Genomic DNA, 16051 nt, shown 5'->3' with positions numbered 1-16051 from the left:
TGAAACTTTATTAGAGGATGTTATATAGTTGTTATTCAAAAACTATTTTTCATCAAAGCGATTTTCAAGATATTGAATTATCAACAAGACTTCGGTAGCGAGTAAAGATGAACTTGGTTAAAGCGAAAGCTTACCAACACATATTTCGAGAAATAGATAAGCGGGATAAACTTGGCTCGAAATACCAAATGTTTATAATCGAAGTCTATATGGCAATACGACTTTTGTATCAAAATAGGAGATAAAATAGATAGAATTTTGACTGATAGATAAGTTCAAGTCTCCACATAACTTTTGTCGATGAAGTTCCACCAGTTCCTTGAGTAGTTCTTCTTCTTCATATGATGAATGTCGTGGAGTCTAAAGCTAAACTACACTTAACTATCCTCGTCCGAGACTTAGCTATAAGTAGACTAGAACTGAAGACATATAGTTTTGGCAACTAAACTTGACAAAAAAACTTGAGATAATAACGCTTGCGAGTTCGACTGAGTAGTGATCTAACAATATGTCTAAAATTGTTAGGAAATTTAACAAAGACATGCATCCTTATAGCACTCCCAAGATTAGTCGAGGTTCAAATGTAAGTAAGTGATCATTTCTTCTAAAAGAAGATGACGAAGATGTGTTGGGAGATGAAATTCCCATATCTAAGTACAATATACGCATTGTTGTACTTAGTATAATAATCTACTCGATTAAATTTTACATCCTCAGGGAACTTGTTAGTTAGATATAGCTCAGCGCCAACACAACGTCATTGGAATTGTATAACGAGTGTAATCATGTACTTAAAAGTAACCATTGACATAAATTTATTTTATCCCTGCAAATACATAAAAAGGAATGTAATGAAAGTGCAATCCAAAAGTTGTTGATTATGAAGGAACAATAATCTCTTCTTCAACGAAAGTAATCGAGGGGGGATGTGGTAGACTAGATATTCGGTTTTGAAAAGTATATGACTAAAGGAACTATCTGGAACAACGATGAATGTAATCATAAGGAGATGCCGACATCAGGGGGAGGATCCAAGGATATGATGTCGACATATTTGACTTGGAAATTGAGTTTGTGTTGTACTATTTTTTCCTTTGACCGAGAACAATTTTTCCCAAAGGGTTTTGTTAGTCGACAAGGTTTTTAGCGAGACAACATTAAAAAGAACATCAAGTATGTTGAACGTTGAAGACATGAAGATTACGTTGATATTACTGAAAATATCTGAATCAAAGAAATAAAACGCGATAGTTTGTTAAGAAACGTAAATTCCAGAATCAACAACAGGGTCTTATAAATATTCAAATCACCAAAGTAAAGTGTGATAAACTCCTTTTGATTGCATTAGACTAATGAAAATTTTCTGACATCAGGGGGAGCTTCTAATGGTGTGTTGAACTTTTTTTCTTCACCGTGGTTACTTTTTCCCAGAGGGTTTTGTTACTCGGCAAGGTTTTTAATGAGACAACAACAAGCACCGGGAATGTAATTTACCAGCTAAGGCTATTGTCTTTCCCACGAGGATTTTCTTCCTTAGGATTTGTGAAGAAACTAGTCAACTTTACTTGCACATGTCGCGTTGTACTCTTTCCCCTTCGTCCCACTGGGTTTTCCTTGTGAAGGTTTTAATGAGGCAACATATACACATCCAACCATGTTTTAAGTTTAGTTAATATTGTATTGTTTTTCTTTAGTTCTGGTTTTTTCCCTCTGGGTTTTTCCTGATGAAGTTTTAACGTGGCAATTAGCTTAGACTCGTCGGTCTTGAAGATCGTATTGAATGTGATGAAATACATGTAAAGTACGAGACAACATGTGAAGAGTTGTACCAAGGTTTTTCTCCCACCGAGTTTTTCCTTGTCAAAATTTTAATGAAGCAATTGATTTCCGCACAAGTCATCAAGTAGAGGACGACATTTGAAGAACTACATTCGAAGAATTATATATGAAGCACTTCATATGAAGTTTTATTGAACCGCACAAGGGGGAGTGTTAAAGGGCGTATGCCCATGGATGTGCGGTCCAAAACAGAAGTCTTTCGTTTTCCCCTTTAGTCTTTGGGTTTCCCTGCACCATATATAAAAAGGATATTCTATTCATGTAAAGAAGAGAACTCTTACCAATTAAATCCTTCTCTTTTTGGCGCCTCTTTCTTTTTCTCTAATATTCTACTGCAAAAAACATGAAATTTTTTTATTTTTATCATAAAAAATTGATCGATCGAAAACATTAGTTTTCTAAATTTTAGTCAAAAGAACTTAATGATTTATACATTAGGTATTTTAATCATGAGGTTTATGTTTAATAGATATTTTCATGATCCGTGTTTAGATACATTTTTCGGAAATCAAATCAGAATCGGCGGATGTCAATTGTTATGTCAACCAAGTCCAAGGAAAGTTCATCATTTCGATGAACATCGAATTGGAACGCTTGATGTAAACATTGACATCTAATGATTCATTCAGTGTTTATCCATCGGAATCGGTTGATATATATGTTCTTATAAACCGATTATGGGCTTAACAGATAAGAAATAAATGGGTATATGTGAATACTCACTTAATCCGTCTCTAGAAAAATGAAAATACAGAAAACAAGGTATTCTTCCATATTTAAATTAGGGGATACGAGAATGAACATAACCGATTCTGTTTAAAAGTTTTTCAACCAGAAAACATATATAAAATGAACAAATACTAATTATAATAGGAATCGGTCAATATGGACGTGGACGTATATCGATTATGGTTAAACACGGAAACCCAAAATTGTTTGTAATTTAATGATTTTGAATGGATAAATCAATATCAAGTATAATTAAGAGTAATGAGTTGTAACTGACGATGTTTAGTTTGATTTCTTTTTCTTTAAAGGATGGTAAAATTTTCTTTAAATCGATCGGGGTAGTTAAAATTGATCGACGGAGTTAAGTTTTAGTTTAAGATTGTGATAAAAATGATTTGAATGAGTTTTAATTTTGAAAAAAATTAAATAGATTTAAAATCTAAAAGGATAAGGCTTAGGATTAAATTTTAACAGTGAAGATAACTTAGTACTTTTACCTAGTTTAAACACCCCCTATCCCTTTGGTCTAAGTGGATAAAGAAACACATATGCCTTAAATAAACTTCATAAATCTCAAACTAGGAAGGTAAAGTAACCCGTCCGGTTATGTAAACAAATCGTATAATTGTTGCTTGAATAAAATTTATTGTGGAGCATCTTCTGTAGAAACAAGAAAAAGCAAAATTGTTGTAGCCGGGTACAAGGATTAGCAGGTGCGGTTTCTTCCTAGAAAAAAATAAATTAAAACTGATCGGATCACTAAATGGTACTATGCTAATCCTGGTACCCTCCTTTGGCAATCCTGAGAAAAAGGTCACCCCAAAATTAAAAATGAAAACACCTATCTTAGCCAAAACAGTCGTAGACTCGCAGTAGCATAACCTAGAAATTCATCAAAAGGAAAAAACAGGGAATCATTTTAGGTAAGTAATAATCCATCAAACACGAGCGAGACGCCCCGTATAATGGAAAAGACGAAGGGATGGCACTCCACGCATTTCCGGGAACATGCATATGCATGGTTGTTCCAGGCTATGAATTCTTCTGAAATGCATATCGTTTATATCGTACGTGATAACCCCAAAAACAAGGAGGGGACATTTTATCAGCAGCAATAGCTTTGGCGAACCTTCCCCTTCTGTGTCCACTTCATCGTAAAGCATTACGCTACATTGGAGACTGTCTCCAACCAGGTCAGGGTATAAGACTTTCAATCTCGATTCCAAATCCATGCGATATTTTAGATCCCACCCAGTGTACGCGGTATCCATCTCCAAGACGTCAAAACAGCTTCCTACACCTGGGTTATTTTGCACAATCATTTGCAAGTGACCCCTGCAAACATCAAAGTAACAAACCCTCTTTCTTACTCCGTCAATTACGTATGTCGTCACTGCAAGATGCTTGATTACTTCTTGATCAACTTCAAAATAAACTAAAGTGCCCTGAGAGCTCATCCAGTTTAAAGAACCATTCAAGTAGACACCTGATTCAGATGAAACATAAGCCTGTAATCGAATTTTTTCCCCGCAATTCTTGGAAGAGGATGTCTGGGAAGAGTAAATATCAATTTGATAGCCACCTCGTCTACTCCATAAACTTATTACTTTATAATAAGGTGATATTGATGGATCGAAAGCTAATCTTACTGAAGCAACCGAGCAAAAACCGCATCTGCGAGGTATGAGTTTATACTTTCCTGTGTACGGGTTATAAACGTAGTACGCACGACCCCAACAATTCGTCGGTATCTTGCTACTACACAGAAGAAGGCCGTTGCACGACTGTTCTATTTTTATTCCTTCTTTACTCTTACCAAAAACCCAAGTCTTTAAAGGGACACTACTAGTAGCATCTTTGTCAAGAAAGTTATGTTCTGTTTCTTTAAATCTATTCGTCAAACACAATGATTTGGGCATAAACGTTCCAGAATACGAAAGCCGACACTTCTTTTCAACTGATTTTTGAAAACTAGAATCTGAGATTACCGAGTCCCATTGTTTGCAGACTATTTTCAACGCAATAATGGACTTTACTGGTAGACATAATAAAATCTTTGATAGTATATCTATGAAGATTCTTAGGATATGTGCAGTAATCTGGAGTTTTATTCTCATCACTATAAGAAATATTGAACAGAGAAATAACATCCTTCACCCATTTCCAACTTCAAGAGTGTTGTTGCTGCTTCATGTATTTTCCATGTAAGTGAACCTTCTCCTTGGGCCAATATATACCCCAAGCACCATCCCCGAAGAAGTCACCTAACGAGCCTTGTTTCTCCCAATAAACTTCATGCAGCTCTGGGGACTTCTAGTGCAGAACTGCATATTGGGTTATGGAAAACTTCCTTGCCCTCCTTGTGGGAGAAGGGACCATATATATATATTATTATTAATAATCTCTATTAAAGAGAATATCCTTGGTCCGCTAAATATGGTAGAATATAATCTATTACACCCCCTTAGTCTTAGCGGGAGAGGAACAAACACTAAGACTAGTACGAAAACGAAGAAATAATTGTCTAGGAAGACCCTTCGTGAAAATATCAGCGTACTGATTTTCGGATGGAATGTGTAGCACCCGAATGTCCCCAATACGGACGCGTTCACGAACAAAATGAATGTCGATTTCCACATGTTTGGTGCGTTGATGTTGAACCGGATCACCCGACATGTAGACAACACTCACATTGTCACAATAAACGATAGTAGCCCGTCGTAGTGGTATATGTAGCTCAAGAAGTAAATTCCGGAGCCAAGTCGTCTCGGCCACGGCATTAGCCACACCCCGATATTCAGCTTCAGCACTGGAGCGGAGACAGTCGCCTGACGTTTGGAAGACCAAGAAACAAGGTTGTCACCCAAAAAAATGCAGAAACCAGAGGTAGATCGTCGTGAATCAGGACAGCCCGCCCAATCAGCATCAGAGTATGCATGGATGCCAGAAATGGTGGATACAGATAAAAATAACCCATGTTCGATAGTGCCCTGGAGGTACCGAAGTATACGCCGAAGCGCCTGCATGTGAGGTTCTCTAGGGTCGTGCATGAATAAACATACCTGTTGAACCGCGTAAGATATGTCCGGTCGAGTAAAAGTAAGATACTGTAAAGCCCCAGCCAAACTTCGGTATAGAGTAGGATCCTTAAGAGCTGGTCCAGAGGTAGCGCTAAGCTTGGAGTTTGTGTCGACCGGAGTGGCCACTGGATTGCAGGCAGTCATGGATGCACGAGAAATGATATCCTTCGTATAGAGTGACTGAGACAAAAACAACCCGGAGGATGACCGAGAAGCAGTGATTCCCAAAAAATGATGTAAGGAGCCAAGGTCAGTCATACAGAACTCTTGTTTCATCATGTCAATAAAAAGGGTGAGAAGAACATCAGTAGAGGCAGTGAGTATGATATCATAAACGTACAGTAATAAGTATGCCGTGTCCTGTCCTGACCGATAAATAAATAGAGATGGATCACATAGACTACCCTGAAAACCACATTGAGTGATGAAAGTCGCAAACCGCTGAAACCATGCCCGAGGTGCCTGTTTGAGACCATAAAGAGATCTACGAAGGCGGCAAACATAATCCGGGTGAGTAGGATCAACAAATCCCGGAGGTTGGTGCATATAAACCGTCTCAGTAAGATCCCCATGAAGAAAGGAATTCTTGACGTCCAATTGGTGAATGGGCCAAGATATGGAGGTAGCAATGGTGAGAACTGTGCGGATAGTTGCGGGCTTAACAACCGGACTAAACGTCTCAAAGCAATCAACACCAACTTGTTGTGATTTACCGTTAGCGACAAGGCGGGCTTTGTGACGTTCCAAAGTGCCATCTGCATGAAACTTGTGACGGAATAGCCACATGGAGCGAATGATATGAGCACCAAGAGGTCTCGGCATTAGATCCCAAGTGTGAGTTTTCAACATTGCAATATATTCATCTATCATGGCTTTCTTCCAGTTTGGGTCCCTAAGAGCATATAGGTGAGATTTGGGGAGGGTGGAGATGTGGTTTCGGGTTTGAACGTGGAGATTGAGCTTGTTGGAGGGACGGAAAATCCCATGAGAGGCCCGAGTGGCAGGGCGAGAGGGAGCAGCAGGAGTGTTGCTCGGGGGGGAGGGAGGGGGGGGGGGTTGCTGTGTCGGACAGGGAAGGTACTTCTGGGTTTGAGGGGGAGTTAAGGGATGGGATGAGTTGTTGGGCTTGCTGGGCCGGAGCGGGTGAAGACGGCGGAACAGCAGAGTGAGAAGAGCTGGGCTGAGACGCAGAGTTAGGTGAGTTGGGCTGGGTAAGAGAGGGAGAAGAAATGGGCCTGGCAGAAGAGGGGGAAACGCTGGGCTGAGCAGGGGAATCAGAGTTGCTGGGTAATGTGTCCGTGTGTGGGAGAGCCGGACAGGTAGAGGGAGAACAAGAGATGGGTGGAGATGGGACAGCGCAAGAAGGTCGCCGTGGACGGCGGTGAGGTGGAGTGTAGAGGTGGTGAGACGACGGTTGGGTAGAAGGAGGAGATGGGTAAGCCAGTGGGAGTGGAAAATGAGGAGAAATGGATTGGGTAGATGGTTCGAGGTTGTGAGAGCGATGGTCGGAAGAAGTGCGGAAGGGAAAAACGTTTTCATCAAACGTTACATGGCGAGACAAGATAATTTTGTTAGTGGCTAGGTCAAGGCAACGATAACCACGATGATGAGGAGAGAAACCAAGGAAAACACATCTAGAGGACCGAGGGGAAAGCTTGTGAGGAGTGGTGGCGGACAAATTAGGATAACAAAGGCAACCAAACGTACGTAGGTGATCATACGTCGGTTGGCGTTGATAGAGAATTGACACCGGTGAGGCGAAGTGAAGCACGGCGGAAGGGAGGATGTTATGGATATAGACGGCCATATGGAGTGAATCGGCCCAATATTTGTATGGGATAGAGGCATGGGGCATGAGAGTGCGGGTGATGTCGTTAACACGACGAATCATACGCTCCGCTTTCCCATTTTGAGATGAGGTGTGAGGACAGGAGAAACGAAAGACTAAACCAGAGTTCTTAGAAAAATCATGAAAAGAAGAGTTATCAAATTCACGTCCCATATCGGATTGAAAACATTTGATATCTCGCTCAAATTGAGTGATGACAAAGGACCGAAACTCCAAGAATTTGGAGTGGACCTGAGATTTGAGCTTCAAGGGATACACCCATAGATAATTAGTATAGTCATCCAACAAAATAAGATAATAGCGAAAACCAGTATCAATATGTATAGGACAAGTCCATAAATCACTATGAATAATATCAAATGGAGCAGAAGTGAAATAATTTGAGTCAGAGAAAGGAAGACGAACATGTTTACTAACTTGACAAGAATGACAAAGTTTGGTAGACTGTTGTTTATTACATTGAATTAAAGAGTGGGAACGTAAATTATTTAAAATAGCTTGTCCAGGATGACCAAGACGGCTGTGCCAGACATCATGAGAGCAGACGGTAAGAGACAGTGGTGGAGACTGAGATGATTTTGAAGTGGGCACGGCAGAAGTTGTGAGAGGATAAAGTTCCCCAGAGCTATCACAGCGAAGAAGGATCGTCCTCGAATTCAAATCCTTCACAGAAAAACCATAAGGATCAAATTCAACAGACACATGATTATCAGTTGTGAACTTTCGAACGGAAATAAGATTTTTGATAATATCAGGAACTACGAGGGTATCGTTGAGGTGAAGAGGTCGGGACGAGAGGTTTATAGAGTGGGTGCCACTAGCCATAACTGGAATAGAGTTACTGTTGCCAACCAAGATAGATTTAACATTGCTAGTGTCGAAAACAGTATGTAACGTACCTGGATCCGCGGTGATATGGGATGTCGCACCAGTGTCCATGTAGAACGTTTCATCTGGTGGCTGTAAGCTCAATGAACTGTAGGCTTCCGCAAAATCACTGGGCTGTAGTGTTTCAACTGAAGGAACAGCGTACGCATGGGCCTGTCCAAGAATTGAAGAGCGTCGCTGCTGGGCTTGACGAGGACGTCCAGCAGATGGGCCTCGAGGTGGTGCAGTGGGCTGCCAAAGTGGAGCAGTTGGGTACGGGCATGGAGGTTGAGCCCAGTATGGCATCCAGGATGCTGGGTTAGCTGGGTACACTGGGCCGCGTGGCGCACTGGGCTGGCGAGGTGCACTGGGCTGGCGAGAGTATCCTGGGGTTGGCAGAAGAGGACGGGAGTTTGCAGGGTTGACAGGTCTTTTTCCGTTGCTAGTTCGGTGATGGCGTTGAGAAGAATTGTTTCCAGTGGCTGCTAGGGCAGTGGAAGATATCATGGTGGTTTGTTGAGCACGTCGTATTTCTTCAGTGCGTAGTTGTGAACGAGCAGCATCATAGGTGGGCATAGACTGTTGTATGAAGGAAGCAACAGTGTTGTATTCCTCCGGTAGACCATTGACAAGTTGGATAACCAAACGTTTGTCATTCATGGGAAAATCGAGATCGGTCAGTCGATCCGCTAACGACTTGAGTTTGTCACAGTAATCATCGACACTAGCACAGTCAACAAACTTTAGATTGACAAATTTACTTTCAAGGGTTGCAGCACGATTACCTTTGTTATCTTGAAACAACTTTTGAAGATGATCCCAAAGTTCTTTGGCGGTTTTACCAGATTTTAGAACTGTGAGCATGAGATCCTTGGCCATGGTGGAGAACATCCATTGGCGGCATAGGGCGTCGAGTTGTTTGAGGGTATTTGCATCAATCCCTGTTGGTGGTGTGGATCCGTTGATGAGAAAAAGGAGATCGTGAGCTTGTAGATGTAGTTCGAAGAGAAAAACCCAGGATGAGTATTCATCTTGTTTGATGTCAAGAAGAATAGGAATCAGGGTTTTGATGTTGGTTATGGCAAAGGCAGGATGCAGAGTTTTCTTATCACCTGTCATGGATTTTGTGTTGGAGGTTTAATAGAGAAGAAGAAGAAGAAAAGAGAGGATCGAGATTAGGGATGATACCATATTGGGTTATGGAAAACTTCCTTGCCCTCCTTGTGGGAGAAGGGACCATATATATATTATTATTAATAATCTCTATTAAAGAGAATATCCTTGGTCCGCTAAATATGGTAGAATATAATCTATTACTGCATCCCCATTCCGAACATCCAGCCAGAACTTAGTTCTAGTCTCACTAGCGACCATATGGAAATGCTTCGCGCAAAGACTCTAGCGTATGAGTAATATCCCCTCCACAAACTTGTGCAGTAATTTACGGGCTTTGCATCCCGTCCATTGTCCTGCATACTGTACTTATCTCCTACAATCTGCCTCCAAGTAGCATTGGTATTCATAAAGAATCGCCCAATCACCATTAATTTGCATAGTACAGAGTCATTCATGTACCTAATGCTCTTAATTCCCGACCCTGCATGCTCTATACCCTTGCAAATAGTCTTCCAAGTTATGAATTCCGAGTGAAAATCCCGACTGAGAGAGAATGAGGGACCCATTTTAAGCTTTTGCAATAATAACATTAGAAGCCTGCTAAAGGCAATCGGATCTCCCTTATGGATTAATTGCGGTCAGTCTAGAATCATCGGTTAATTGAAGTACAATATGGCATATAGACAGAATTGCACACGTTCCTGGGAAAAATGGTTGTTCGTTCCAGATTTTGAATTCTTTTGAACTTCATTTCCTTTACAATGTATGAGATACTAGGAACTACGGGATTTTGTATCAACAACAACAACTTTGGCTAACCTTCCCCTTCTGTGTCTACTTCATCATAAGCATTATTTTACAATTGAGACTGTCTTCCAACCAGGTAAGGGTATAAGAATCGTACCGAATACCAAATTCAGCTATATTGAGTTCAATTTCCCGAACTTCTCTCTTCTTGGGTACTTTTCCTTCAATTTTTTTTTTTTGAAAGCTATATCGGGGGGCAGCGGGGGCTCATATATTCTAAAAATAATTCCCTTAATCAAATAAATTCCCTTTGCTGTTATTAGGAAATCCTATTTTGAGGATAAATAGAAGACCCTGTAGAGTTGTGCCTATAAATATAAGATTCTCCTTCTCGAAAACAATCACACAGAGTTACTGGAAGTCTTTTAACCCAAGCCGAGAAACCTCTTTCTCTATCTCTCCCATCTATTCTAAAGCCTAGTCAAGGTTAATATGAACTTTGGTGTTTTCTTCTGACTTCAGTCATGGGTACTTCAGTTAGCAAACAAAATCTTCATCGTTGCAGCCGAAGAATAAGTCTGATGTTGCAGAAAATAAGTTTGGGAGGTCTACTTTGAAAAGAATAGCTGCAAAGAAAGAAGCAACAAATCCTTCATCGTTGCAGCCGAAGAACGACTCAAATGTTGCAGAAGAAAAGGGTGGGACGTCTACTGTGAACAAAACAGCTGCAATGAGAGAAGGAGCAAGAAAACTGCATCAATCTCGACGTAAAAAAACAGCTGCTGCAATGGAAGCTGATTCCTTATCTGATAATCAACGTAAAATAGCAGCTTCTGCAATGGAAGCTGGTTACTTATCTGATATTCGACGTAAAAAAGCAGCTGCTGCAATGGAAACTGATTCCTTATCTGATAATTATGGGTTGGAATCAAAACATGTTAGTGGACGAAGATGGATGGAAATTAGATTTGTCAATGAAACTCTGAAGGATAAGACAGTTCTCGTTCGTGGCTATATTCAAACATCCAGGGCTGTTGATAACAATAGTGGATTCTTAGTTTTGAAAGAGAATGTCTCCAGTATTTAATGTGTTATTACTGTTGCGGATAATCTTAGTGGAGAAATGGTGAAGTTTGCAACTAGTTTGAGCAAAGAACATAATGTGGACATCGAAGGAATTGTATCAGTTCCTGATTATCCAATCAAGAGGGCAACTCAGAATGTTGAACTACAAGTCACAAATATCTATTGTTTCAGTAAAGCTTTACCCACGCTTCCATTCAATATTGTTGATGCTGCACGGAGTGAAGCTGATAATAAGAAAGCTCAGGAGGCTGGAAAACAACTTCCTGACGTTAACCAGGATGTATGTTTAGGTTTTAGGGTTTTAGATGTGTGCACACCTGCTTAGCAACAGATTTTTCGCATTCAGTATCAAGTTGAAATTGAATTTAGGCGGTACTTGTTATCTGAAGGATTTCTTGGAATCGATACACCATAATTATAGCAGGCTCAAGTGAAGATGGTGCATCAGTCTTCAAACTTGAAAATATTAATGGTGATTGAATTAAAGAAAACTATTCATTGAAAGTGTCTGAATATTTCAGGTACAATTGATTGCATCAATTGTCTTCTTGTTCTATACAGAGAGAGACTCAGATATTTATAGTGGACCAACCAGTGAATGACACACAAGCTTAACCAGTTACAAACTCACACGTAAGACCAATGACAGCTAACAAAGACAGCTAAGCAATGACAGCTAAGCTACAGGTGTATAAGACAGTTAACTGTTGCTATTAAATGGCCCCTCTGCTTGCCTAGCTCAATTACCCCAGCTTCACAAACAGATGGCGATTAGTTGGGGTTTCGTCTTTGAGATTGCCTCTGTTTTTAGGGTGGAGAAATCGGACAAACTCAAACATTTGTGCGAATTCGTTGGTCTTGATATGGAAATGGAGATCAAGGAGCATTATTTTGAGGTGATGGATGTTGTAGACGGCCTATTTGTTGCAATGTTCGATAGTTTGAATGACAAACGCAAGAAAGAACTTGAGGCCGTTGGGAAGCAGTATCCCTTTGAACCTCTAAAGTACCTAAGGAAGACTCTGAGACTTACTTTCGAAGAAGGGGTTCAAATGTTGAAGGAAGCTGATGTTGAAGTTAATCCTCTTCGTGATATAAATACAGAATTGAAGAGGAAGTTAGGAAAGCTAGTACTTGAAAAATATGGTACTGAATTCTATATTCTTCACCGGTATCCAACAGCTGTTAGACCATTTTACACCATGCCATGTTGTGACAACCCTACATACATTTCGGAGTACGATCCTACGCTCTTGTGTACTAGAGCACAGAGTTGTGGAATTGATCAGAAGTCTATTGATGCATTTCGGTTCGGTACAGCTCCACATGGTGGATTTGGAGTTGGATTGGGGAGAGTGGTGATGCTTTTCTGTGGTTTAAACAACATTCACGAAACTTAGCTTTTCCCTCGCGATACTCAAAGGATCACTCCATAGTTTGTTTTCTTCTTTTGTTTTGATAAGGACCAGTGCCTTGTCAAGTCTTTATAATTCGCTTCTTTAGTTCAAGATCTATTCTATCGATCTTTATGTTAATTATTTAGCATAGAAGTCTTCTTGAGTAGTTTACTGTTGCTTTTCTGTTCCTTTGATGTTGTAATAAAAATATGCCTTCATTTTTTTCAATACATTTGTTGCTGAATATGTACTTGATACTGTCTTTCATTTCAAGGCATAACTTGTATCCACTGTCGTAGACTCGTAGTAGGCACATGTACTAACCAATGCACATGAATGATTCCTCCTATTTTCCTTTGATTTTTCACTGGTCAAGACATTTTTCCAAGGGTGATGTAAAGCTTAGTGACTAACAATCCAATCTAGTCTGTTAGAGGATGTTAGGAAGGAAATTTAACAGAGATGAGAAAGAAAAAGACATGAAACATATGAAAAGCGAGGACTACGGGTTGTCATGTTTTCTATGCTATCTTGTAGTAAAACTATAATTAAAATCTGTTTAGGGTCCTGTTTTCACATGACTCTCTAACCATGGTGGTGAGCCCACAACCAGCGACTGAATTCCATGTCTTTGAGAAAAAAGGGATCAGTGTAAGTGATTTTAAGATAACGCTTAACTTAAATATGTCTAGACAAGATCGCAGCTAGCGCAATGATTACTTCCTATAATAAAGCGGAATGTTAATGCTGACGTGTCATTTTCACATTAAATTTTGACCATTTGTCTGACGTGTCATCACCATAATTTGCTGGAAAACATTGAAAGGAAATGTCGCTTCGAATCATTTTATGAATAGACACATTATGAGAATCCTCTGCCTCTTAGTTCGAAGAGTTGCGACCTATTTGCCAGTGACGAACTTTTATTTAACACAGGCAAACGATTCGATGACATCTCAAAGTCAAGGAAATGCTATCATAAAACAAGCAGGTAATTCGATTGCCATCTTAAGGTCAGGGTGAAGCAAATTTGTAATTCGATCTTGAAAAACCAGCAATTCTGTTTGATTTTCTAAACGAATGGAGGGAGAAAGACACTGAAGGACGAATCACTTTGAAGGAATGTAATATTCAAAAACCCATCATCTTTTTCCTTGAGACGTCAATTTCTTTATTTGAACTTGCGTACCCAACTTACTCCACAGAAGGATGTCTCTTAACAGTTGACAATACGAGAAGACTGAGAGTATTCGTTTCCCTTCGCTAGAGAATTCAGAGAAGATAAATGGATTTTGAAACGCCTTTTGAAACGCCTATACAGAAAGATGTGTCTTTTGAACCCGTTTTTTAGGTTATCATCCGTTGCTAATATCATGGTTGAGATGTCCGGTATGAACATCCTGACATCTTCGTTGATCAATGTTTGTAGATCTGATTTGTCAGAGTTTTGTCTGATCATCTCTTTAATTGTAATATTTTGGATTACATGGTTTGCTCTATCACTGACTGCATGCTACCTAATTTAATGTTTGATTTTGTTTTTTCTTTTAACATTGTTATTTGAAATCAATGGTGAAGATGAAATTTTAAGTCTAAGTTTTAGTAAAGGTAACGATCAAATAATTACGAGTGAGTTGTTGTGTTGTTTGTTATGGCTAGGCTTCGGTTCTCAAGGAAGGTCCAGAAGAAAAAGATAATAAAGGTTTATAATTTAATTCACATCTACATGATCGAATTGTGTGTACCGACCGATTCAAGCGACGATGACTTGGATGTTGACTGTCGTTAGGAAGTACATATATGAAAACGACATGTGTGCCTGCATCTTGCTTTCCTTTGGTGGTAAGTTAGAAAAAGAAACCAAAAGACTTACCAGCATATGCGTTTGTGACCATCCAAGTACACATTAATGGCATAATTTGATTAACATTTATTTTCATCTTTTGTATGTTTACAGTTTACTAATCTTTCCGTCTTTTTATTTGACAAGCAGTTTAAGTCTTACTTCATGAAGATTTTTCCATAAATGCGAATCATTTGTAGATAATGTGATTGCGATGTATTTTGTAGGCATAAGTAAGCAACCACGTATTTAATTTGTAAGCTGATGAAATTGTTCAGATTTGCTCTATCATGCAATCAACAGAGTTTGTGGGCATCAAGGATGAAAATGTAGACAAGTTTCGCTGAACTGGAAACAAAAACATGTGCGTTCTTCAACTTCTCCTTGGAATAGTATTGTAATAGTATTGCATGTTTGATGGCCTGAATCTGTGGTATAAAATGTGGTCGCCCGAAATTGGGTTGGCATAATAGTTCATGTAGGTTTATGCGTTAACGGTCAACCCTTAGGGATTACACTTATCCCTTCTTTTCTTGGTTCAGTTAATAACTAGCCCGTGCAATTGCACGGGTTTACAGAACTTGTTCAAATATATTTTAAAAACAATTTCAGTAAACCCGCGTAATTGCGCGGGCTAGTTTAGAGAGACAGAGAAGAGGGAATAACGTCAGCAACTTTACATTAGTCTTACAGTTATACTCATGCATCGGATCCATATAACACAGCATCCTGCAAGAACTACAGCAGAAACATGATGTTATCAGCTGTCTTAGCAGATGTCTCAATGAAGAACATTTTGTTCTTCTCAGCATAATCAGGGAGGACTCATTAAACCAGTCCAAACAAAAGTGTGCGTGGAATCTGATATATACACGAATTTGTGAATTAATTTTTTTAAGCAACTCATAAGCCATTTGATTGAAGTAAAGTAATGATTCTAAGAGGAGCGACATACTTGAATAGGTACTGGATACTTCTCCTCAAAATCTGCGTTGTTTCCCTCCAAAGCACATAGCCGTGCAACCTGTAAATCCAAATAGAGAGAAACCCAAAATTCAAAAATGACTTCCCTAATGTTACCACGGCAATTGAAAACTGAAACCCCAAATTCACTTTCTTTTCATACCATTTCTAAAATCATTGCTTACTCATTTAGAAAGTATAATGAATTCAACTTGGGTATGAAACTACATAATCCAACAACACACACTTGAAATTTGGAACTCATTTAGCACTACACGCATTGGTTCATCAGTTATTTGCAATTGCATCCTATATTAGACGTAATAAAATTTCTTAATTTCATCATATGTCTCTTACATACTTTCTGCGTATTCATTGTATTGCCTCTATAAGTATACCATCACAAAAGTACACAGACAAAGATCATCAACGTGAGAAGCTGTCTTTGGTAAGAACTGGGCGGAACGGTCTCTTTTACTAATCCTGTTTCCGTATATTTTGTTCTTTCCTCTTCAGTCTTCGTGGATATGTCTTC

General features: G+C 39.4%; 1 protein-coding gene and 1 pseudogene across 1 annotated transcript; one reads left to right on the top strand and one right to left on the bottom strand.

Annotated features, from left to right (window-relative positions):
• Nucleotides 1–3506: 3506 nt before the first annotated feature.
• Nucleotides 3507–4685, bottom strand: LOC113294083 (F-box protein At5g07610-like). The gene has a single exon (XM_026542506.1). It carries the CDS (start codon nt 4683–4685, stop codon nt 3507–3509), a length of 1179 nt encoding a protein of 392 aa, XP_026398291.1.
• Nucleotides 4686–11335: 6650 nt separating this feature from the next.
• Nucleotides 11336–12749, top strand: LOC113293446 (annotated as a pseudogene).
• The last annotated feature ends 3302 nt before the right edge of the window (nt 12750–16051 follow it).

The sequence above is a fragment of the Papaver somniferum genome, chromosome 7, assembly GCF_003573695.1.
Source record: "Papaver somniferum cultivar HN1 chromosome 7, ASM357369v1, whole genome shotgun sequence".
Lineage (NCBI taxonomy): Eukaryota > Viridiplantae > Streptophyta > Magnoliopsida > Ranunculales > Papaveraceae > Papaver > Papaver somniferum.
This window is presented reverse-complemented; position numbering and strand designations above follow the sequence as displayed.

Excerpts from the sequence above, each read along its gene's own strand:
- LOC113294083 (XM_026542506.1), bottom strand. The coding sequence starts at position 4,685 with ATGAGAATAAAACTCCAGATTACTGCACATATCCTAAGAATCTTCATA.